Genomic DNA, 20,734 nt, shown 5'->3' on the forward strand with positions numbered 1-20,734 from the left:
GAGCCAGCATGCTGCAATCACTGAAGCCCATGTGCCTAGAGCCTGTGACCCACAACAAGAGACATCACTGCAGTGAGAAGCCCATGTGCTGCAACCAAGAGTAGCCCCAGCTCGTTGCAAATAGAGAAAACCCATAAGCAGCAACATAGACCCAATGCAACAAAAATAAATAAATAAAAATAGTCCCAAAAGGATAAGCAAAGACTGGGAGATCTGAATTGGTGAAAGAAAAATCAGCAATTCTGAAGATAAGCCAATTGAGATTATCCAATGTGAGGAACAGAAAGAAAAAGAAGAAAAATCAACGGAGCCTAGAAGACCTGTGGGAGAACATCAACTATACAACATACAAAGAGTGGAAGTTCCAGAAAGAGAGGAGAGAGAGAAAGGGGGAGAAAAAACATCCAAAAAAACAATGGCCCAAACTTTCCAAGTTAAATGAAATACTCGTCTACACATCCAAGAAGCTTAACAAGTTCTAGGTATGATAAACACAAAGAGGTCCACATTTAGACACACTAAACTGTCAGAATATATGACAGACAATCTTGAAAGAGGCAGGAGAAAAGTGACTCATCATGTATAAGGGGTAAGATTAACAGCTGATTTCTCATCAGAGCTGTGAAGGCCAGAAGGCATTGGATGACATACTCAAAGTTCTGAAAGAAAAATTCTGTAATCAAATTACCAAAAATACCCACAAAAATGGGAGAAAAATTAAGACCAGATAAACAAAACCCAAAAATCCATTGCTAGCAAATCTGCTCTACAACAAATACTAGTGGAGTCTTTTAGGGTATATATATATATCTTTTAGGGTATATATATATATATCCTGTTATTAGGAGATCCTAAACTCCTATTAATATGATCCTGATCCTAGATTTTATATATATAAATATGATGTGTATATATATATATATATATATATATATATATATATGATGCATGCAAGCATGCTAAGTCACTTCAGTCATGTCCAACTCTTTGTGATGCTATGGAGTGGAGCCTACCAGGCTCCTCCATTCATGGGATTCTCCAGGCAAGAGTACTGGAGTGGGTTGCCATGCCTTCCTCTAAGGGATCTTCCCAACCCAAAGAATGAACCCACGTCCCTTATGTCTCCCACATTGGCAGGCAGGTTCTTTACCACTAGGACTATCTGGGAAGCCCAAAGGAATGAAAGGTTGTTGCTGAACAATAAGACGCGGGATTCTTGGCCTCCGGAGGAGACGAATTCAATCCGGGGCCAGAGACGAGGCTGGATCGCTCAGAGCTTTTGTGTAATAAAGTTTTATTAAAGTATAAAGGAGATAGAGAAAGCTTCTGACATAGGCATCAGAAGGGAGCAAAAGAGTACCCCTTTGCTAGTGTTAGCAATGGAGTTATATACTCTTCAATGAATCCAAAGACTGACTGGAGGTTGTAAAGACCTCACCAGACCTACTCCCATAATTTACATTTTAAGATAACAGAGTTGGCCAGAAGGTTTAATCCAAAGATTGTCCTCAGGCAGGATACATCCTTGTAAAGACTAGACCTACTCCCATAATTTATGTTTTAAGATAACAGAATTAGCCAGAGGGTTTAATCCAAAGACTGTCCTCAGGCAGGATACATTATTGTTATATAGTCACTCACAATCTGAGTAAGTAGGTTGGGCCATTTGGCGAACCAACTTGAAGATAGTCATAGCTTAAGACAACATTTCCATAAGAAAAAGAAATGTATTGGTTAACTCAAGGTTTTGTTTTGTGTGTGTGTGTGTGTGTGTGTGTGTGTGTGTAATAAAGTTTTATTAAAGTATAAAGGAGATAGAGAAAGCTTCTGACATAGGCATCAGAAGGGGGCAAAAGAGTACCCCCTTTGCTAGGGTTAGCAATGGAGTTATATACTCTCCAATGAATCCAAAGAATGTCTGGAGGTTGTAAAGACCTCACCAGACCCACTCCCATAATTTACATTTTAAGATAACAGAGTTGGCCAGAAGGTTTAATCCAAAGATTGTCCTCAGGCAGGATACATCCTTGTAAAGACCAGACCTACTCCCATAATTTATGTTTTAAGATAACAGAATTAGCCAGAGGGTTTAGACTGTCCTCAGGCAGGATACATTATTGTTGTATAATCCTAAGGAATGTAGAGGAAAAAAAGTAAAAAAGTTTGTCCTTTTTTCCTCCTTGAATATCCCAGACCTCTCTCTCCTTGGGGATCCCTAGACTTCTTATCAACTTGCCTAGGAAATGACTCTCATTCCCCCCTTTTCTTTTAGGAGAATTATGTTGCCTAGGGAAAAGGGGTGTCGTTCTCATTCCATAACTGCTTCCAAGCTGACAAGGGGCGTTGTCCCTAAATTGGTGAGGCAACATATTCTCCTAATCCTCATAGTGAGGATGTCTGATCCAGGGGCTCCAAGTAATAGTTGGAGGAGGCTGTGGCACTCGGACAACTATTTGTAAATTAAAAGCTTTTAGATGGTTAGAAAACCCCATTATATAGTTACAGATGTAAGGCAAAATAGTCATTAAAACCAAGTTAAAATCAAAATGAAAAGTCACATAGTTACTTCAGTCCATCTTAAGGTTGTTACATAGTTACATCAGTCCATCTTAAGGTTGTTAGATGTCATCAGTTTAAGGAGAGGCATCACATGTGATTGTTGTTGAAGGTATTCGCAGACTTGGAGAAAGTCTTTTCCTTCAAGTGGAGATGTCCACCACGGGAAGCCTTCCACCGATGAAGTGGGGAGTGCTCCGCAGACCCAGCAGTTAGACCGATTGTGGAATGCAGCATAGGAGTGAGCCCAGGACAGGAAGGCATTGTCCCGAGGATCAAACGGCAGACTCAGGATTTTTGGAGTCAGCAGAAGTAGGCTCACATAGATTATCAGGCCCATCTGGTAAGGGCCTTCCCAGAGGGGCTCAAGGGATGGGCCCCCAGATCCCAATGTTTTTATGAGGACCTCGGTTCCTGGCTCAAATAGAGGCTTGCTGGATTCAGAGGCTGGGTCAGGAGTCGTCTCCCGGAGTTCTGTTAATGCTTAAGAGACCTTCCAACTGGCCACCGTTCGCCGTCCTCCAGTGGGTACCGCGGCCATGCAGTATCACATAGGAAGACCAGGTGTGTCTTCTTTAAGCCCTGGGAATCAACTCTATCCCAGTTTTTCAGGATACAGTTCAAAGGAGTGAGGCTGGAATTGTTAGCTCCCATCTTGTCCTGGAGGATCCCGGACGAGCCCCCAAGATGAAAGGTTGTTGCTGAACGATAAGATAAGACGCGGGATTCTTACGTGTAAATCTATGGCTGATTCATATCAATGTATGACAAAACCCACTGGAAAAAAAATAAATAAATAAAGGAGAAATAGAAAAATAAATAAAAGGCACAAAGATCAAGCAAAAAAAAAAAAAAAACGCGGGATTCTTGGCCTCCGGAGGAGACGAATTCAATCTGGGGCCAGAGACGAGGCTGGATCGCTCAGAGCTTTTGTGTAATAAAGTTTTATTAAAGTATAAAGGAGATAGAGAAAGCTTCTGACATAGGCATCAGAAGGGGGCAAAAGAGTACCCCCTAACTCAAGGTTTGAGAGTAGTTAGCTTCAGGTGAAACCAAGTGTCATGGCAACACAGCATTTTAAGAGAAACCTCCTTTTAAATTTGTATAGAGAAGGAAAAATATCGCTGGTTTGTTTCCTCCTGCCACTTAAGAGAGATAAAAATGTCTGGCACTTGCAGCCTCTTTCCTCCGTTTGGAGACCCCTGGCCTTCCTGCCTGTTATCCTCTCAGGAAGATCCCCTAGAGGAGGGCATGGCAACTTACTCCATTTATTCAACAACTCATTCTTGCCTAGAGAATCCCATGGCCAGAGGAGCTTGGCAGGCTCCTATCCATGGGGTCACAAAAAGTCAGACATGACTGAAGTGACTTAGCACACACATATATGTAATATATACATATATACATATATATGTATATATATAGAGAGAGAGACAGACAGAGAGACAGAGACAGAGAGTCAACATAAGAAAATCAATCAATGTAAAACATCATATTGATAAAACAAACAGAAAAAAAAAAAAAAACACATGATCATCTCAGAAGAATTTTTATGCAAGAAACTCAGAAATAAGGAATAGCAGGAAAATTCCTCAACATGACAATGAATAGTTATGTTTTAAAAAACCCACAGCTAGGGACTTCCCTGATGATCCAGTGGTAAGAACTCCACATTTCCAATGAAGCAGGTGCAAATTTGATCCTTGGTCAGGGAACTAAGATCCCACATGTTGCACAGTACTGCAAAAATAATAAATGAATATAAAATAATATTTTAAAACCCACAGCTAGAATCATACTCCGTGGTGAAAGACTGAAAGCATTTCCCTTATGATCAGGAACAAAACAAAGATGTTCACTTTCACAACTGTCATTCAACATTATACTGGAAGTACTCCCTGATAAGAAAAAGAAATAGAAGTCATTCAAATTGAAAAGGAAAAGTGAAACTATTTTCCCTTCACAGATGACATGATCTTATGTATAGAAGATCACAAGGAATCCACAAGAAAGCTGGTAGAGCTGTAAATGAATTCAACAAAGTTGTAGGGTACAAGATTAACACCAAAAAATCAATTGTGTTTCTCTATACACCACAAATAAACATTTTTTCCAAAAAGGAAATTAGCAAGCAATTCCATTTTTAATAGCATATACAGTATCAAATACTTAAGAATAAATCTAACCAAGGGCAGAGCTGCGTTCCAGCCCCCTTTACCCACCATGGTTTCTCTCCGCTCCCGCGAGTAACTTGGTGTAACTTGGCTCCAAGGGCTCCGCTCGCCTGCCCGCATGCCGCCCACCACCCAGGACCACGCCGTCCTCTGCCTCTGCCTCGAGCAGACCCCTTCCCGACGGCCCTCGCTGCGCAGGCTGGGACGCCTCTCCGCCCTCCACCCCCACCGCGGAAAGTTAAGTTTGAAGAGGGGGGAAGAGAGAGAAACATGGACATGAAGAGGAGGACCCACCTGGAGCTGAGGAACCGAACCCCGGCAGCTGTTCGAGAACTTGTCCTGGACAATTGCAAATCAAATGATGGGAAAACTGAGGGCTTAACAGCTGAATTTGTGAACTTAGAGTTCCTCGGTTTAATAAATGTAGGCTTGATTTCAGTTTCAAATCTTCCCGAACTACCTAAATTGAAAAAGCTTGAGCTCAGTGACAATGGAATCTGTGGAGGTCTGGATGTGTTAGCAGAAAAACTTACAAATCTTACACATCTAAACTTAAGTGGAAGTAAACTGAAAGATATCAGCACCCTGGAACCTTTGAAAAAGTTGGAATGTCTGAAGAGCCTGGATCTGTTTAACTGTGAGGTTACTAACCTGAATGACTACCGAGAGAGTGTCTTCAAGCTCCTGCCCTAGCTGACCTATCTGGATGGATATGACTGAGAGGATCGTGAAGCCACAGATTCAGATGCCGAGGTGGATGGTGTGGATGAAGAAGAGGATGATGAGGAAGGAGAAGATGAGGATAAGGAGGAGGATGAAGACGGCGAGGAAGAAGAGTTTGATGATGAGAAGGATGACAATGAAGACGAAGATGTAGAAGGGGAGGAGGATGAAGATGAAGTCAGTGGGCAGGAAGAAGAATTTGGACGTGATGGAGAAGTTGATGAAGATGATGAGGATGAGGATGAAGATGAAGAAGAGGAAGAAAGTGGGAAAGGTGAAAAGAGGAAGAGAGAAACAGATGATGAAGGAGAAGATGATTAATAAGACCCCAATAACCTGCAAAAAAAAAGAGCTGTTCAGTATTGGTTGGATTGCTGACATGGATTTGGTAGCTGGTTTTTTTTTTTAAAGAAAAAAAAAGGTAGCTGTGATACAAACCCCAGGACACCCACCCACCCAAAGAGCCAAAGAATAGTTCCTGTGACATTCCACCTTCCTCCATTTAGTCCCTCTTGGAAATCCACCACCAAGCTTGGGGACTTCACCCCAACAAAATTATAAGCATTGTTAGGTTTTTGTGTAAGACTTGCTGTAGCGTGGATAGCTGTGATTGGTGAGTCAACTGTCCGTGGCTACCAGTTACACCAAGATTGTAACAGCATTTTTACTTTCTGTACAACAAAGAAGCTTTGTAAATAAAATCTTAACATTTAAAAAAAAATAAAAAATAAATCTAACCAAGGAGGTTAATATTGTATATGCTGAAAACTACAAAACATGGCTGAAAGAACTTAAAGAACTATATAAACAGAATCCTGTGTCCATGGATCAGAAGACTTAACATTGTTAAGATGTCAGTATTGCCCAAAGTGATCTACAGATTCAGCATAATCTCTATTAAAATTCCAACTACCTTTCTCATAGAAATGTAAAGACCATCCTTAAAATCATATGGATTTTTGAAGAGTCTAAAATAGCCAAAACAGTCTTGAAAAAGAAGAATGAAGTTGGAGGACTCACACTTCTTGATTTCAAAACTTATCACAAAACTATTGCAATTAAAAGAGTATAGGGCTTCTCTGGTGAAAAAGCGAAAGTGTTAGTTGCTCAGTCATGACCAACTCTTTGCATTCCTATTGACTATAGCCTGCCAGGCTCCTCTGTTCATGGAATTCTCCAGGCAAGAATACTGGGATGGGTAGCTATTCCCTTCTCCCAGGGGATCTTCTTGATCCAGGGATCAAACTCAGGTCTCCTGCATTGCAGGCATATTCTTCACCATCTGAGCCTCAAATAACCAAAACAATCTTGAAAAAGAAGAATAAAGTTGGAGGACTCACACTTTCTGACTTCAAGACTTACCACAAAACTACATTAATTAAAATAGTATAGGGGTTCCCTGATGGCTCAGTGGTAAAGAATTTCCCTGCCAATGCAGGAGACGCAGATTTGATACCTGATCTGGGAATATCCCACATGTTGCAACTAAGCCCAAGTGCCATGACTATTGAGTTTGTGCTCCAGAGCTCAGGATCTGCAACTACTGACCCACAAGCTGCAACAACAGAAGTCACCACAATGAGAAGCCTGTGCACTGCAATTAGAGAGTAGCCCTTGCTCTCTGCAACTACAGAAAGCCTAAGCAGCCAAAAATAAATAGTAAAATAAATTTTAAAATAAATAAATAAAATTTTAAAACCACAATGAGATACCACTTCTACTAAATAGGATGACTATAATAAAACTTAAAAAAAGAAAAACAAAGAAAATAAGAAATGTTTACAAGGATATGGAAAAGTTGGAACCCTTGTGCATTACTGATGGGAATGTAATAGTGCAGCCACTGAGGAAAACAGTTCGGTGGTTTCTTAAAAAGTTCACTTTTTAAACTTTTTAACTTTAACTTTAAAAAGTTAAAGATGGTTCAGTGGCTAAGATTCCATGCTCCCTGAGCAGGGGTCTGGGTTCGATCCCTGGTCAGGGAACTAGATCCCACATGCTGCAACTAAGACTCAGTGCAGTCAAATAAATAAATAAAAATAAATATTAAAACAAAAAGTTAAAGTTGGAACTACCATATGACATAGCAATTTTATTCCTAGGTATATGTCCAAAAGAATTACAAGCAGGAACTTGAACATATATTTGTACTCCAAAGTTCATAGCAGCATTATTCACAATAGCCAAAAGTTGCAAACAACCCAAGTGTTCACCAACAGATGAATGAATAAACAAAATATAGTATATATACACACACAGTGGAATATAAGTCAACCAAAAGAGAAATGAAAATTTTTATATATTCTACAACATGGGTGAATCCTTAAAACATGTGAAATTAACTAGACACAGAAGGGCAAATATTATATGAATCTACTTATAAGAGGTACCTAAAGTAGGCAAATTCACAGGGATAGAAAGTAGAATAAAGGATACAAGAAGCTAGGGATCTGAGAGGGGGAAGAAGAGAGAGTTGTTATTTAATGAGTACATAGTTTATGTTGAGGAAGATGAAAAAGTTTCAGGAGTAGATGGTAGTGATCACCGTACAGCACTGTGAGCGTATCTAACTCCTGAATCTGAATTGTACACTTACAAATGGTTAAAACGAGAAATACCATGCTATGTGTATTTTATTATAATAAAAACAATGAAGTCTACATCTAAAACTAATACAATTTTGGACTCCCCTGGTGGTCCAATGCTTAAGACTCCACACTCCCAATGTAGCAGGCACAGGTTTGGTCCCTGGTTGGTGAACACTACACAGTACAGCAAAATATATAAACTAGTACAATATTACATATCAATTGTATCTCAATAAAAATTAACTAATTGACTTAAAAGAAACAACAACATCAAACAACAATGGATCAAAGACGTAAATGTAAGAATTAAAACCAGTCCATCCTAAAGGAGATCAGTCCTGGGTGTTCATTGGAAGGACTGATGCTGAAGCTGAAACTCCAATACTTTGGCCACCTCATGCGAAGAGTTGACTCAGAAAAGACCCTGATGCTGGGAGGGATTGGGGGCAGGAGGAGGAGACAACAGAGGATGAGATGGGCTGGATGGCATCACCGACTTGATGGACATGGGTGTGGGTAGACTCCAGGAGTTGGTGACGGACAGAGAGGCCTGGCGTGCTGCGATTCATGGGGTCGCAAAGAGTCGGACACGACTGAGTGACTGAACTGAACTGAAGTGAACTGAACTGAACTGAACTGAAAACCATAAAACTCTTAGAAAAACTCACAGGAGTAAATCTTCATAATTTTGGATTTGGCAATGGATTCTTAGATATGACACCAAATTTTTGAGCAACCAAAGGAAAAACAGAAAAATCAGACTTCAACAAAATTAAAAACTTTTGTATTTCCAAGGACACTATCAAGAGAGTGAACAGATAACTCATAGAATGGGATAAAGTATTTGCAAATCATATATTTATAAGGGTTTAGTATCCAGAATACATAACATACTCTTAAATTCAACAACAAAAAGACAATCTACCCGATTTTAAAATAGGCAAAAGAATAGAAGTTTTCCCAAACTATAAGATATTTATGTAGCCAACAAACACATGAGAAGTGTCAACATCACTGGTCAAGAGGAAACTCTTGTACGTTGCTGGGAAATGCAAATGGTTTGGTGGAATATTATTCAGCCATAAAAAAGAAATGAAACAGTAGTACATGTTACAACAAGGATAAACTTTCAAAATCTTATGTTATGTGAAAGAAGCTAGACACAAAATTTCAGTTATATATTCCACTTACATGAAATATGTAGAACAGGCACATCCAGAGAGACTGAAAGTATATTAGTGATTGCCAGGGGCTGGGAAAAGGGAGGAATGAGCAGTATGTCAATGGTATAACTCTTGTTGAAATGAAGAATTTGTTTTGGAATTAGTGGTGGTGATTGCCTAACCTCGAGAAAATAAAAAAAACTACAAATTGTACACTTCTTAGGGTGAATTCTGTGTTATGGGAACTATATCTCAATTTTTAGAAGTAATATTTTAAAAAATGAATAAGAGAGATTTCCTATGTAAGAGGTTGACATCCTGAGTCAGGAGTCAGGTGAGGTAAAATAGTCCAGACACAAAGTCTAGCTAGAGAATAGGACCTGAGTGTCCTCTGAAGGAAGAGGGGAAAAGGCAAATGTTAGAGGTGGAAGATAATCCAGTAAGAAAGTAGGAATCAGTGGCAAAAAGGTCTGGTGGCCAAAAGGTGGTGAGAGTAATGAAAAGACTGGTTATAAAGAGAGTCTCAGTCTTGAGAGTTTGAGGGGCAATAGGGTCTAGTAGTAGAGATCCTGGAACAAAGATAAAAGTTGGGGGTGGAGTGAAAGAACATTAAGTGAATAAAAAGACAAGGAGGGTACCCAGTGGCCTGGAAAGCTCCACAGGAGGAAGAAATAAAGTTTCAGAGGATGAGAAAATAGATCGGCAAAAATATGGGGGCAAATGTCAGAGTGACCTCTAATGACAGAAAGAAGGCCACTGATGTGAATTATAAGGCTGATGTAGGCCTGAGGTGATGTAGCCCAACATCGCATCTGTAGCCCAACTGCAATGTTGGGCTACAATTAAAGGAAGGGAGACAATGAACTAAGATGGGTACAGTGTGGGAAGATGGGTTTCTGTAGGTCCTCAGGCTGACACAGGGATATATAAGACAGTGTGAGAGGGCTCAATCAGAGGGGCTCTTAATTGGTTTCAAAAGGGTCTGGTGACAGGTTGGATGCATGAGACAAGTGCTCGGGGCTGGTGCACTGGGAAGACCCAGGGGGATGGGATTGGGAGGGAGGCGGGAGGGGGGATCGGGATGGGGAACACATGTAAATCCATGGCTGATTCATGTCAATGTATGGCAAAAACCACTACAATATTGTAAAGTAATTAGCCTCCAACTAATAAAAATAAATGGAAAAAAAAGAAAAAGTGCAGATAAGATGGTAGACTTATGCATGTACATTGTAATGACATTAAATATAAATGAGCAAAATTGTCCAATTAAAACTCTAGCCTTATTGGGTTAGATTTTACAACAAATCTCCTATAAGTTTCTTATAAAAAAAAAAAAAAGGTCTGGTGAGAGTGGGGATGCCAGAGAAGGGGAGAGAAGTTGGCTCAGGCAGAGAACCAGGGGACATAGCCAAAGGGACACAGAAGACACAGCAGCTTCCCAACCTACTTAAGCATCAGAAGATCAGCTTCCACAGTCACCCTATCATGATCCTCTCAGCAGGGATCTTGCTACAAACTGCCCTCATCAAGAAGTTTTCCCAGATGGCTGCAGAAGACAGGATGCACAAACTGAATGGGGATAGAAGGACACAGCAAGCCTGGCAGGAGTCACATTCCCCATGTCACTGACTTCAAGATGCTTCTTTTATTCTTCAAGGAGGGGTTTCTCTCACATTCCCTTCCCTATAGTATTACCTTCTCATATCAACCTCAGCTGCGTGGGGGCCAGGCAACCACAAGAGGCCATGCTAGGAAGAGGGGAACAGAAGAGATTCATCAATACCCGCTTTCCCAAAGAGCAAGCGGGTCTCATGTCACATGCACTCTTTCTGGCAAATTCTCCTAGGTAACTGGGACACTTGGTCAAATGTAGAAGCAAAGGATCTTACAGGAGGCTCAACAAAACTGTTCTCTGGCGGGGGAGGCTCTTGGGAGACTAGACTCCAAGAGCCCCAAGCATTAGTACACAAGGTCAAAGAGTAACAACAGTAGACAGGCTCAGGTATGGAATAGTATTTTGTACTGTATCCCATCTGATCCTCATAACCACACTGTGAGGAATGAAGATCAAGTGTAATTCAAGGAGGAATCTGAGCCTTAGGAAAGTTAAAACAATCTGTCCCAAATCGGGACCCAAAAGGACTGCCTATAGATATCCATTCCACTGTGTCTCACACTGCCACCTGGTGGGCAAGACCCACTGGCCGACTCCACCATTCCGCCACTCCCAGGACGGACCTCGCAGGGACCCGACCAAGCGTGCTTGTTTCTAACTCCTTCCCATGACTCTCCCTGAGGAGAGCTTTGTTTTTTTCTAAGAGGGCTGAGCTCTGGCAGCTGACATCCCTAGAGACTGTGGATGTGGACCTGGGTCATGAAAAGGAGAGATTAAGGTTAACCCTTTAGTGCTATGGACTGAGCAGTCAGAACCTTACCTACCAAAGGCTCCCTCTTGGCTCCTCTTCCTTCTGCACTGATGCTAAAAAACAAAAAGGCATAAGGGGCTTGAACTCAATTCTTATTCTCCTCTCTCTAGGCAAGTTGCAGACATTTATTATATATGAACAATATGATTTTCTACATTGAATTAATGAAATTCTGAGTTCTTATCCAGAAATCATTTTTTAAATGATTAAAGTATTTTCTATGTTTTTTCCTTTTAAAATCTCAAACAAATGTTTTTTGTATGTGATCCTCAGTTGATTTTTTAGTTAGTAGTCCTTAATGATAGAGAAGGAAATGACAACTCACTCCAGTATTCTTCCCTGGAAAATTCCATGGACAGAGCAGCCTGATGGGCTACAGTCCATGGGGTCACAAAGACTTGGCCATGACTGAACACATCACTACAATCCTTAATGAAAAGGGTAAATAATATCAGATCAACAAGGGCATGAATTTTCAATTTGATAGGATTTTACCCCCTGATAGAGCTTAATTCAGTCGCTCAGTCGTGTCCGACTCTTTGCGACCCCATGAATCGCAGCATGCCAGGCCTCCCTGTCCATCACAAACTCCCGGAGTTCACTCAAACTCATGCCCATCGAGTCAGTGATGCCATCCAACCATCTCATCCTCTGTCGTCCCCTTCTCCTCCTGCCCTCAATCCCTCCCAGCATCAGGGTCTTTTCCAATGAGTCAACTCTTCGCATGAGGTGGCCAAAGTATTGGAGTTTCAGCTTCAGCATCAGTCCCTCCAATGAACACCCAGGACCGATCTCCTTCAGGATGGACTAGTTGGATCTCCCTGCAGTCCAACGGACTCTCAAGAGTCTTCTCCAACACCACAGTTCAAAAGCATCAATTTTTCGGCGCTCGGCTTTCTTCACAGTCCAACTCTCACATCCATACATGACCACTGGAAAAACCATAGCCTTGACCAGACGGACCTTTGTTGGCAAACTAATGTCTCTGCTTTTTAATATGCTATCTAGGTTGGTCATAACTTGCCTTCCAAGGAGTAAGCGTCTTTCCATTTCATGGCTGTAGTCACCATCTGCAGTGATTTTGGAGCCCAAAAAAATAAAGTCTGACACTGTTTCCACTGTCTCCCCATCTATTTCCCATGAGGTGATGGGACCAGATGCCATGATCTTAGTTTTCTGAATGTTAAGCTTTAAGCCAACCTTTTCACTCTCCTCTTTCACTTTCATCAAGAGGCTTTTTAGTTCCTCTTCAATTTCTGCCATAAGGGTGGTGTCATCTGCATATCTGAGGTTACTGATATTTCTCCCGGCAATCTTGATTCCAGCTTATGCTTCTTCCAGACCAGCGTTTCTCAAGATGTACTCTGCATATAAGTTAAATAAGCAGGGTGACAATATACAGCCTTGATGTACTCCTTTTCCTATTTGGAACCAATCTGTTGTCCCACATCCAGTTCTAACTGTTGCTTCCTGACCTGCATACAGGTTTCTCAAGAGGCAGGTCAGGTGGTCTGGTATTCCCATCTCCTTCAGAATTTTCCACCGTTTATTGTGATCCACACAGTCGAAGGCTTTGGCATAGTCAATAAAGCAGAAATAGATGTTTTTCTGGAACTCTCTTGCTTTTTCGATGATCCAGTGGATATTGGCAATTTGATCTCTGGTTCCTCTGCCTTTTCTAAACCCAGCTTGAACATCTGGAAGTTCTCAGTTCACATATTGCTGAAGCCTGACTGGGAGAATTTTGAGCATTACTTTACTAGCGTGTGAGATGAGTGCAATTGTGCAGTAGTTTGAGCATTCTTTGGGGTTGCCTTTCTTAGGGATTGGAATGAAAACGGACCTTGTCCAGTCCTGTGGCCACTGCTGAGTTTTCCAAATTTGCTGGCATATTGACTGCAGCACTTTCATAGCATCATCTTTCAGGATTTGAAATAGCTCAACTGGAATTCCATCACATCCACTAGCTTTGTTCGTAGTGATGCTTTCTAAAGCCCGCTTGACTTCACACTCCAGGATGTCTGGCTCTAGGTGAGTGATCACACCACTGTGATTATCTGGGTCGTGAAGATCTTTTTTGTACAGTTCTTCTGTGTATTCTTGCCACGTCTTCTTAATATCTTCTGCTTCTGTTAGGTCCATACCCTTTCTGTCCTTTATTGTCCTTTCATATTGCTTTCATATTGCTTACACGTTGAAATGACTGTTGAAAAGAAATTTCTGATTAAATTTGCTCTTTTTTTTGAAGATTTTTTGATGTGGACCATTTTTTAAAGTCTGTTGAATTTGTTACAATATTGCTTCTGTTTTATGTTTTGTTTTTTTGGCCCTGAGGCCCCAGGTGGGATCTTAGATCTCCTACCAGGGATTGAACTTGTACCCCTTGCATTGGAAGGTAAAGTCTTAACCACTGGAACACCTGGGAAGTCCCTCAAATTTGCTCTTAATGCCTCTTAATATTTGCTCAAATGTCTCTTAATATTGTCAATTGAACATTTTGTATATGACCACCAGCTTTTTCATTTCTCTCTGCTGTACAGCATTCTTTTAGTGCTTATCACTCAGAAACACTCTTTCACAACAGACCTTTGCAGCACTGGTGATGACCCTCATTGAATCTTGGGTCTCACTCTGTAGTCAACTGTGAGGATTCATTTAAAAGTGAATTTCCTCTACACAATATAAAGGAAATCATTTATCAAAGGCAATTTCAGTGCACATTATTACACACAATATTATGGGGACAACAATGGCATAATAACTATTAACATGCCAAAGAATACACAAACAATTGTGTTTATTGTTAAAAACTTGAGATTTCTATATAAATACTTTAAAATATTTATGAGAAAATGGATCATGTCCTGTAAGAAAGAAAAAAAGATGTGAACAATGGAAAAAATAGCCAAAAGAACATATAGTTGTTACCTCTGATAAGCAAAGTTTGCAGGAGAAGAAGGTGGGGAAAAAAAAGAATCTGTCTTTTCCCCCCTCCTTGGCCACTCTGCTTGGCTTGTGGGATTTTAGATACCCAACCAGGGACTGAACCCAGGGCCCAGTAGTGAAAGCATCAAGTCATAATCACTGGACCACCAGGGAATTCCCAAGCCTGCTTTTTGTTAAAAGAAATAGTACTATCTGACTTTTAAAACAATATGCATACATTACTTTGAAAAAAAAAAGAAAACTAATTTTAAATCCAGGAATCGAACTCAGGTCTCCTGCATTGCAGGCAGATTCTTCACCATCTGAGCCACCAGAACACAGATACTAAGGTTGCCCTAAAAATATGCCCAACCCAGAAATCTAAAGCTTTGTTGGTTATCAGCCCCAATGAGGAATAGTGTTTAGAACTGACAAAGTATGGGGAGCTGAATCTGAAAACTGCACATAAAACCAGGCAATCAAAAGGGCTATATATTGAACATGTGAACAAATCTGCATGCTGGAAACCAGAGCCAATGAAAAAAACCAATCTGTCTCTGGTGACACTAAGAATGTGAAACCAAGCAGGACCCTATGTGGATCCTGGGCAAGGAAGTTTTTCTGTGTCTCCCATTTCCTGTTTGTAGGAAATAGGCTTCAGCCTCCATGACCTCTCCTGAGTTCCAAAAGGCAGGTTCAAACAGTTGCTAGTCAGGGAAGGGAAGGGATGCAGAGACCAGACAGGAGCAGTGAAGAAACAATAGTGCAGCCTTGGGACAGGATCCAGGCTTTGCCTCAAGGGATACCCATATAACTGTTTTTGAGCTCTTCTGCAAACCTAATGACATATGTGTTTGCTCAGTTGTGTCCAACTCTTTTCGACCCCATGGTCTGTAGCCTGTGAGGCTCCTCTGTCCATGGGATGTTCCAGGCAAGAATACTGGAGTGGGTTGCCATTTCCTACTCCAGGGGATCTTCCCGATCCAGGGATCGAACCTGCATTTCCTGTGTCTCTTGCATTGGCAGGCGGATTCTTTACCACTGCTCCATCTGTGGAAGATGATAACTACTAGATGAAGCATTTTCATTCCAGAGATGTCAGTTTGATAACCTCCAAAATCACGGAAGCTCATCAGGAGAATACCTAAAGCCAGATTAGAGGAATGCAGGTCCTGCACACACCCTGACCCTTTTCAACAACCCACCCTTGAACCACTGCATGAAGTTCAGTTTAGTTCAGTCCCTCAGTGCTGTCTGACTCTTTGTGACCCTGTGGACTGCAGCACACCAGGCTTCCCTGTCCATCACCAACTGCAGAAGCTTGCTCAAACTCATATCCATGGACTCAGTGAAGACATCCAACCATCTCAACCTTTGTCGTCCCCTTCTCCTCCTGCCTTCAATCTTGCCCAGCATCAGGGTCTTTTCCAACGAGTCAGTTCTTTGCATCAGGTGGCCAAAGTACTGCAGTTTCAGCTTTAGCATCAGTCCTTCCAATGAATATTCAGGATTGATTTCCTTTAGGATGGACTGGTTTGATGCAGTCAAGGGACTCTTAAGAGTCTTCTCCAACACCACAGTGCATCAATTCTTCAGCACTCAGCTTTCATTATGGTCCAACTCTCACATCCATACATGACTACTGAAAAAACCATAGCTTTGACTAGATGGACCTTTGTTGGCACAGTAATGTCTCTGCTTTTTAATATGCTGTCTAGGTTGGTCATAGCTTTTCTTCCAAGGAGCATCTTTTAATTTCATGGCTGCAGTCACCATCTGCAGTGATTTTGGAGCCCAAGAAAATAAAGTCTCTCACTGTTTCCATTGTTTCCCCATCTATTTGCCATGATCTAAGTTTTTTGAATGTTGAGTTTCAAGCCAGCTTTTTCACTCTTCTCTTTCACTTTCATCAAGAGGCTCGCAGTTCCTCTTTGTGTACTGTCATAAGGGTAGTGTCATCTGCATATCTGAGGCTATTGATATTTCTCCTGGCAATCTTGATTCCAGCTTGTGCTTCATCCAGCCCAGCATTTCGCATGATATAGTCTGCATATAAGTTAAATAAACAGAGTGACAATATACAGCCTTGACGTCCTCCTATCCCAATTTGGAACTAGTCTGTTGTTCCATGTCTGGTTCTAACTGTTGCTTCTTGACCTGCATACAGATTTCTCAGGAGGCAGGTCAGATGGCCTTGTATTCCCATGTCTTTAAGAATTTTCCATAGTTTGTTGTAATCCACACAAAAGACTTTGGCGTAGTCAATAAAGCAGAAGTAGATGTTTTTCTGGAACTCTCTTGCTTTTTTGACGATCCAATGGATGTTGGCAATTTGATCTCTGGTTCCTCTGCCTTTTCTAAATCCAGCTTGAATGTCTGGAAGTTCTTGGTTCACGTACTGTTGAAGCCTCACTTGGAGAATTTTGAGTATTACTTTGCTAGTGTGTGAGATGAGTGCCATTGTGCAGTAGTTTGAACATTCTTTGGCACTGCCTTTCTTTGGGATTGAAATGAAAACTGATCTTTTCCAGTCCTGTGGCCACTGCTGAGCACACGGCACTCAAATTTACTGGCATACTGAGTGCAGCACTTTCACAGCATCACCTTTTAGGATTTGAAATAGCTCCACTGGAATGCCATCACCTCCACTAGCTTTGTTTGTATTGATGCTTCCGAGGGCCACTGGACTTCACACTCCAGGATGTCTGGCTCTAGGTGAGTGATCACACCATTGTGGTTATCAGGGTCATTAAGATCTTTTTTGTATAGTTCTTCTGTGTCTTGCCACCTCTTCTTAATATCTTCTGCTTCTGTTAGATTCATACTGCTTCTGTACTTTATTGTGTCCATCTTTGCATGAAATGTTCCCTTATCTCTAATTTTCTTGAAGAGATCTCTAGTCTCTCCCATTCTATTGTTTTTCTCTATTTCTTTGCATTGATCACTAAGGAAGGCTTTCTAATGTCTCCTTGTTATTCTTTGGAACTCTGCATCCAAATGGGTATATCTTTCCTTATTCTCCTTTGCCTTTAGCTTCTTTCTTTTCTCAACTATTTGTAAGGCCTCCTCAGACAATCATTTTGCCTTTTTGCATTTCTTTTTCTTGGAGTGGTCTTGATCATTACCTCCTGCACAATGTTACGAATATCCATACATAGTTCTCCAGGCACTGTGTCTATTAGATCTAATCCCCTGAATCTATTTGTCATTTCCACTGTGTAATCATAAGGGATTTGATTTAGGTCATACCTGAATGGTCTAGTGGTTTTCCCTACTTTCTTCAATTTCACTCTGAATTTGGCAATAAGGAGTTCAAGATCTGAGCCACTGTCAGCTCCTGGTCTTGTTTTTGTTGACTGTATAGAGTTTCTCCATCTTCAGCTGCAAAGAATATAATCAATCTTATTTTGGTACTGACCATCTGGTGATGTCTATGTGTAGAGTCGTCTCCTGTGTTGTTGGAAGAGGGTGTTTGCTATGACCAGTGCATTCTCTTAGCAAACTCAGTTAGCTTTTGCCCTGCTTCATTTTGTACCATTGCATAAAACTCCTCACCATTTCCCCCTGTGTTGGGACACACAGGTTTTGTTTTTGCCATGTAAATATATGTATTCCAAAAATAAATAAAATTCACATTTTAAAGACTTAGTCCTAACATCAACTCTTTATCATGTCAACATTAGCTGAATCAAACACCACAAAATAAACACCAAAGTTTTCTCCAAAAAATCACATTTACCCAATGTTTTACAATATATGGAAATACTTATTCTACAGTAAGTTTTCAAACACAAAATTTGACCTGATATTGTATGTAAGAAACATGCAGGACTTCCCTCATGGTGCAGTGGATAAGATCCACCTGCCAATGCAGGGGACATGGGTTCAAACCCTGCTTGGGGAAGATACCACATTCCTCGGAGCCCACAGGTGGTAACTACTAGAGCCCATGGTGTGCAACAAGAGAAGCCACCACAATGAGAAACTCACGAACCTCAACTAGACAGTGGACCCTACTATTGCAACTAGAGAAAGCCTATGTATCACGAAGACCCAACACAACCAAAAATAAGTGTCAACTACAAATTGGCTGATCTTCCCTGTAGCACAGATGGTAAAGAATCTGCCTGCAATGCAGGAGACCCAGGTTTGATCCCTGGGTCAGAAAGATCCTCTGGACAAGGGAATGGCAATCCACTCCAGTATTCCTGCCTGGAGAATCCCATGGACAGAGGAGCCTGGCGGGCCACAGTCCATGGGGTCGCAAAGGGTCAGACACAACTGAGTGACTAACAGTACTACTACTACAAATTGTCATTTGCCAAGAGCATTTGCTAGTGACTAAACAACAACAAGGGCATTTGCCATCTACCTGTGCTGCTGCAGCTGCCAACCTTCAATACCCCCTAAAGGGAATTCAGGGTGGAAAGTGAGGCACTCTGTGCTCCAGGGAAACTAATGGAACAGGTCTTCAGATAGTTAGGAACTTATTTCATGATCCCAATTCTTACAGCTCTTCATATGTAGAAAAGTACTAAATCCCTTCACAGTGACTAGCAGAAAACCTTTTGTAAAATAAGGACTTGATTACGTTAACTTTCCCTTCACCAAAATTTTACACACTGACCTTCCCCTACTGCCTCTTTGAATCAGTCTCTCAGAGATATCTGAGGTGCTGTATGCTACACTGCAGTCCTCATTTTAGCCCCAAATAATACTTAATGCACAGCTCTCACATTGTGCGTCTTTTTAGTGGACATAAGCAAATAAATTCCTTTTTTTTTTTTTTTCCCAGTAACATTCCTGGGGACTTCCCTGGTGGTCCAGTGGTTGAGAGTTTGCCTTGCAGTGCAGGGGATGTGGGTTTGGGCCCTGGTCAGTGAACTAAGATTCCACAAGACTGGGAGCAACTAAGCCCTGCACTCTGGAGCCACTCGGTGCCACAACTAAGACCTCAGATAGCCAAAATTTAAAAAGTAACATCTCCTCCTCTCTCTAGGAGGACAGAGCTAGAGTGCCTATCAAATACAGGACCTGACACACAGAAGACTCCCCCCCCCCCCCCCCAAAAAATGCAGCAAGAGATTTGAAGGCAGTTGCTTCAGACTCCCCTCTAGAAGCCTGCCCGGCCAGCCCCTCGGGATGGGCCCTCACCTCTGCGCGCCCACACCTGTGTTAACGGCTGGGGCCCGCCCCGCGCCCTGCTCCCACTGCCCGCCGCCCCCGGGGCCTCCCCACTTCCTCCTCCCACCTGAAACAATCCTCCTGGACAGGAGCTTCACCCTCCCGAGGACGCCAATCCCTCCCGGAGGGGCGGTTCCTTCAGGTTTCACAGTTCAGACCAGTCCTGACATTTTTGGAACACTGGGCCCCTCAGGTGCAGGGGAATAGAGCGTGTCGATCCCGCGGTGCTGCAACTGGAGCTGGGTTGCTGGCCCTTCACTCGACGCATCATTCTGGAGGAGGTGGGAAGGGGAAAAGGGAGGAGGAAGAGGAAAGAGGGGTCGGGGGAAGGGAGAGGGAAGGCGGAGGAAAAGGGAGGAAAACGAGTTGAGCAGTTTTAAGGATCCAAGCTACGGCCGAATGTCGAAGTTGGCTCCCTCCGCGGCGGGACCTGCGCGCAGCCGCCGCACCCAGAGGCCTCTAGGAAAAAGGAGTCCTGCACCGGAATGGGCCCTGAGGCGTCCAAAAAGCCTTTCCCGAGTCTTAGCTATGCGCTCTGATCTCGAGTATGCTTACTTCAGCGTCCTGAGCTGTTGTCTGCTGGTGGCCTCCAAGAAGCCTGAGGAGACAGTCCTGAGGCTCGGCCTCGCCTCGAGCGGGCCCCGCCCCGTTTCGAGCAGGCCCCGCCCATGAGCACGCCCTCTCCGGAAATCTCGCCCTTTCATTCATTCACTCTTAGAGTACTGAGCTTCAACTATGTACTAAGCGCCTGAAGGTGAAAGTCGTTCAGTCGTGTCCGACTCTTTGCGACCCTATGGACTGTAGTCCATGGAATTCTCCAGGCCAGAATACTGGAGTGGGTAGCCTTTCCCTTCTCCAGGGGATCTTCCAAACCCAGGGATCGAACCCAGGTCTCCCGCATTGCGGGCAGATTTTTTACCAGCTGAGCCACAAGGGAAGCCCAAGCTAAGCGCCTGATGCTGAGGTTAAAACAGTGAACTGGGTAGACAAGG

The 20,734-nt window shown here is 42.3% G+C and overlaps 1 protein-coding gene and 1 long non-coding RNA gene across 2 annotated transcripts; one reads left to right on the top strand and one right to left on the bottom strand.

The window, feature by feature from the left end:
* Nucleotides 1–1,456: 1,456 nt before the first annotated feature.
* On the bottom strand, nt 1,457–20,371 carry LOC133048484 (uncharacterized). Its single transcript, XR_009691043.1, has 4 exons — nt 20,298–20,371; nt 19,810–20,014; nt 11,643–11,686; nt 1,457–3,333 (listed from the first exon to the last, which is right to left on the bottom strand). It is a non-coding gene; the product is annotated as an uncharacterized LOC133048484 (long non-coding RNA).
* Nucleotides 4,991–5,594, top strand: LOC133048483 (acidic leucine-rich nuclear phosphoprotein 32 family member B-like). The gene has a single exon (XM_061132170.1). It carries the CDS (start codon nt 5,001–5,003, stop codon nt 5,421–5,423), a length of 423 nt encoding a protein of 140 aa, XP_060988153.1. The 5' UTR covers nt 4,991–5,000; the 3' UTR covers nt 5,424–5,594.
* Nucleotides 20,372–20,734: the final 363 nt, after the last annotated feature.

This window comes from Dama dama, chromosome 29 (assembly GCF_033118175.1).
Source record: "Dama dama isolate Ldn47 chromosome 29, ASM3311817v1, whole genome shotgun sequence".
NCBI classification, from domain to species: Eukaryota; Metazoa; Chordata; class Mammalia; order Artiodactyla; family Cervidae; genus Dama; species Dama dama.

Bases quoted from the DNA above. Each gene is read 5' to 3' on its own strand.
- LOC133048483 (XM_061132170.1), top strand. From the start codon at position 5,001: ATGGACATGAAGAGGAGGACCCACCTGGAGCTGAGGAACCGAACCCCG.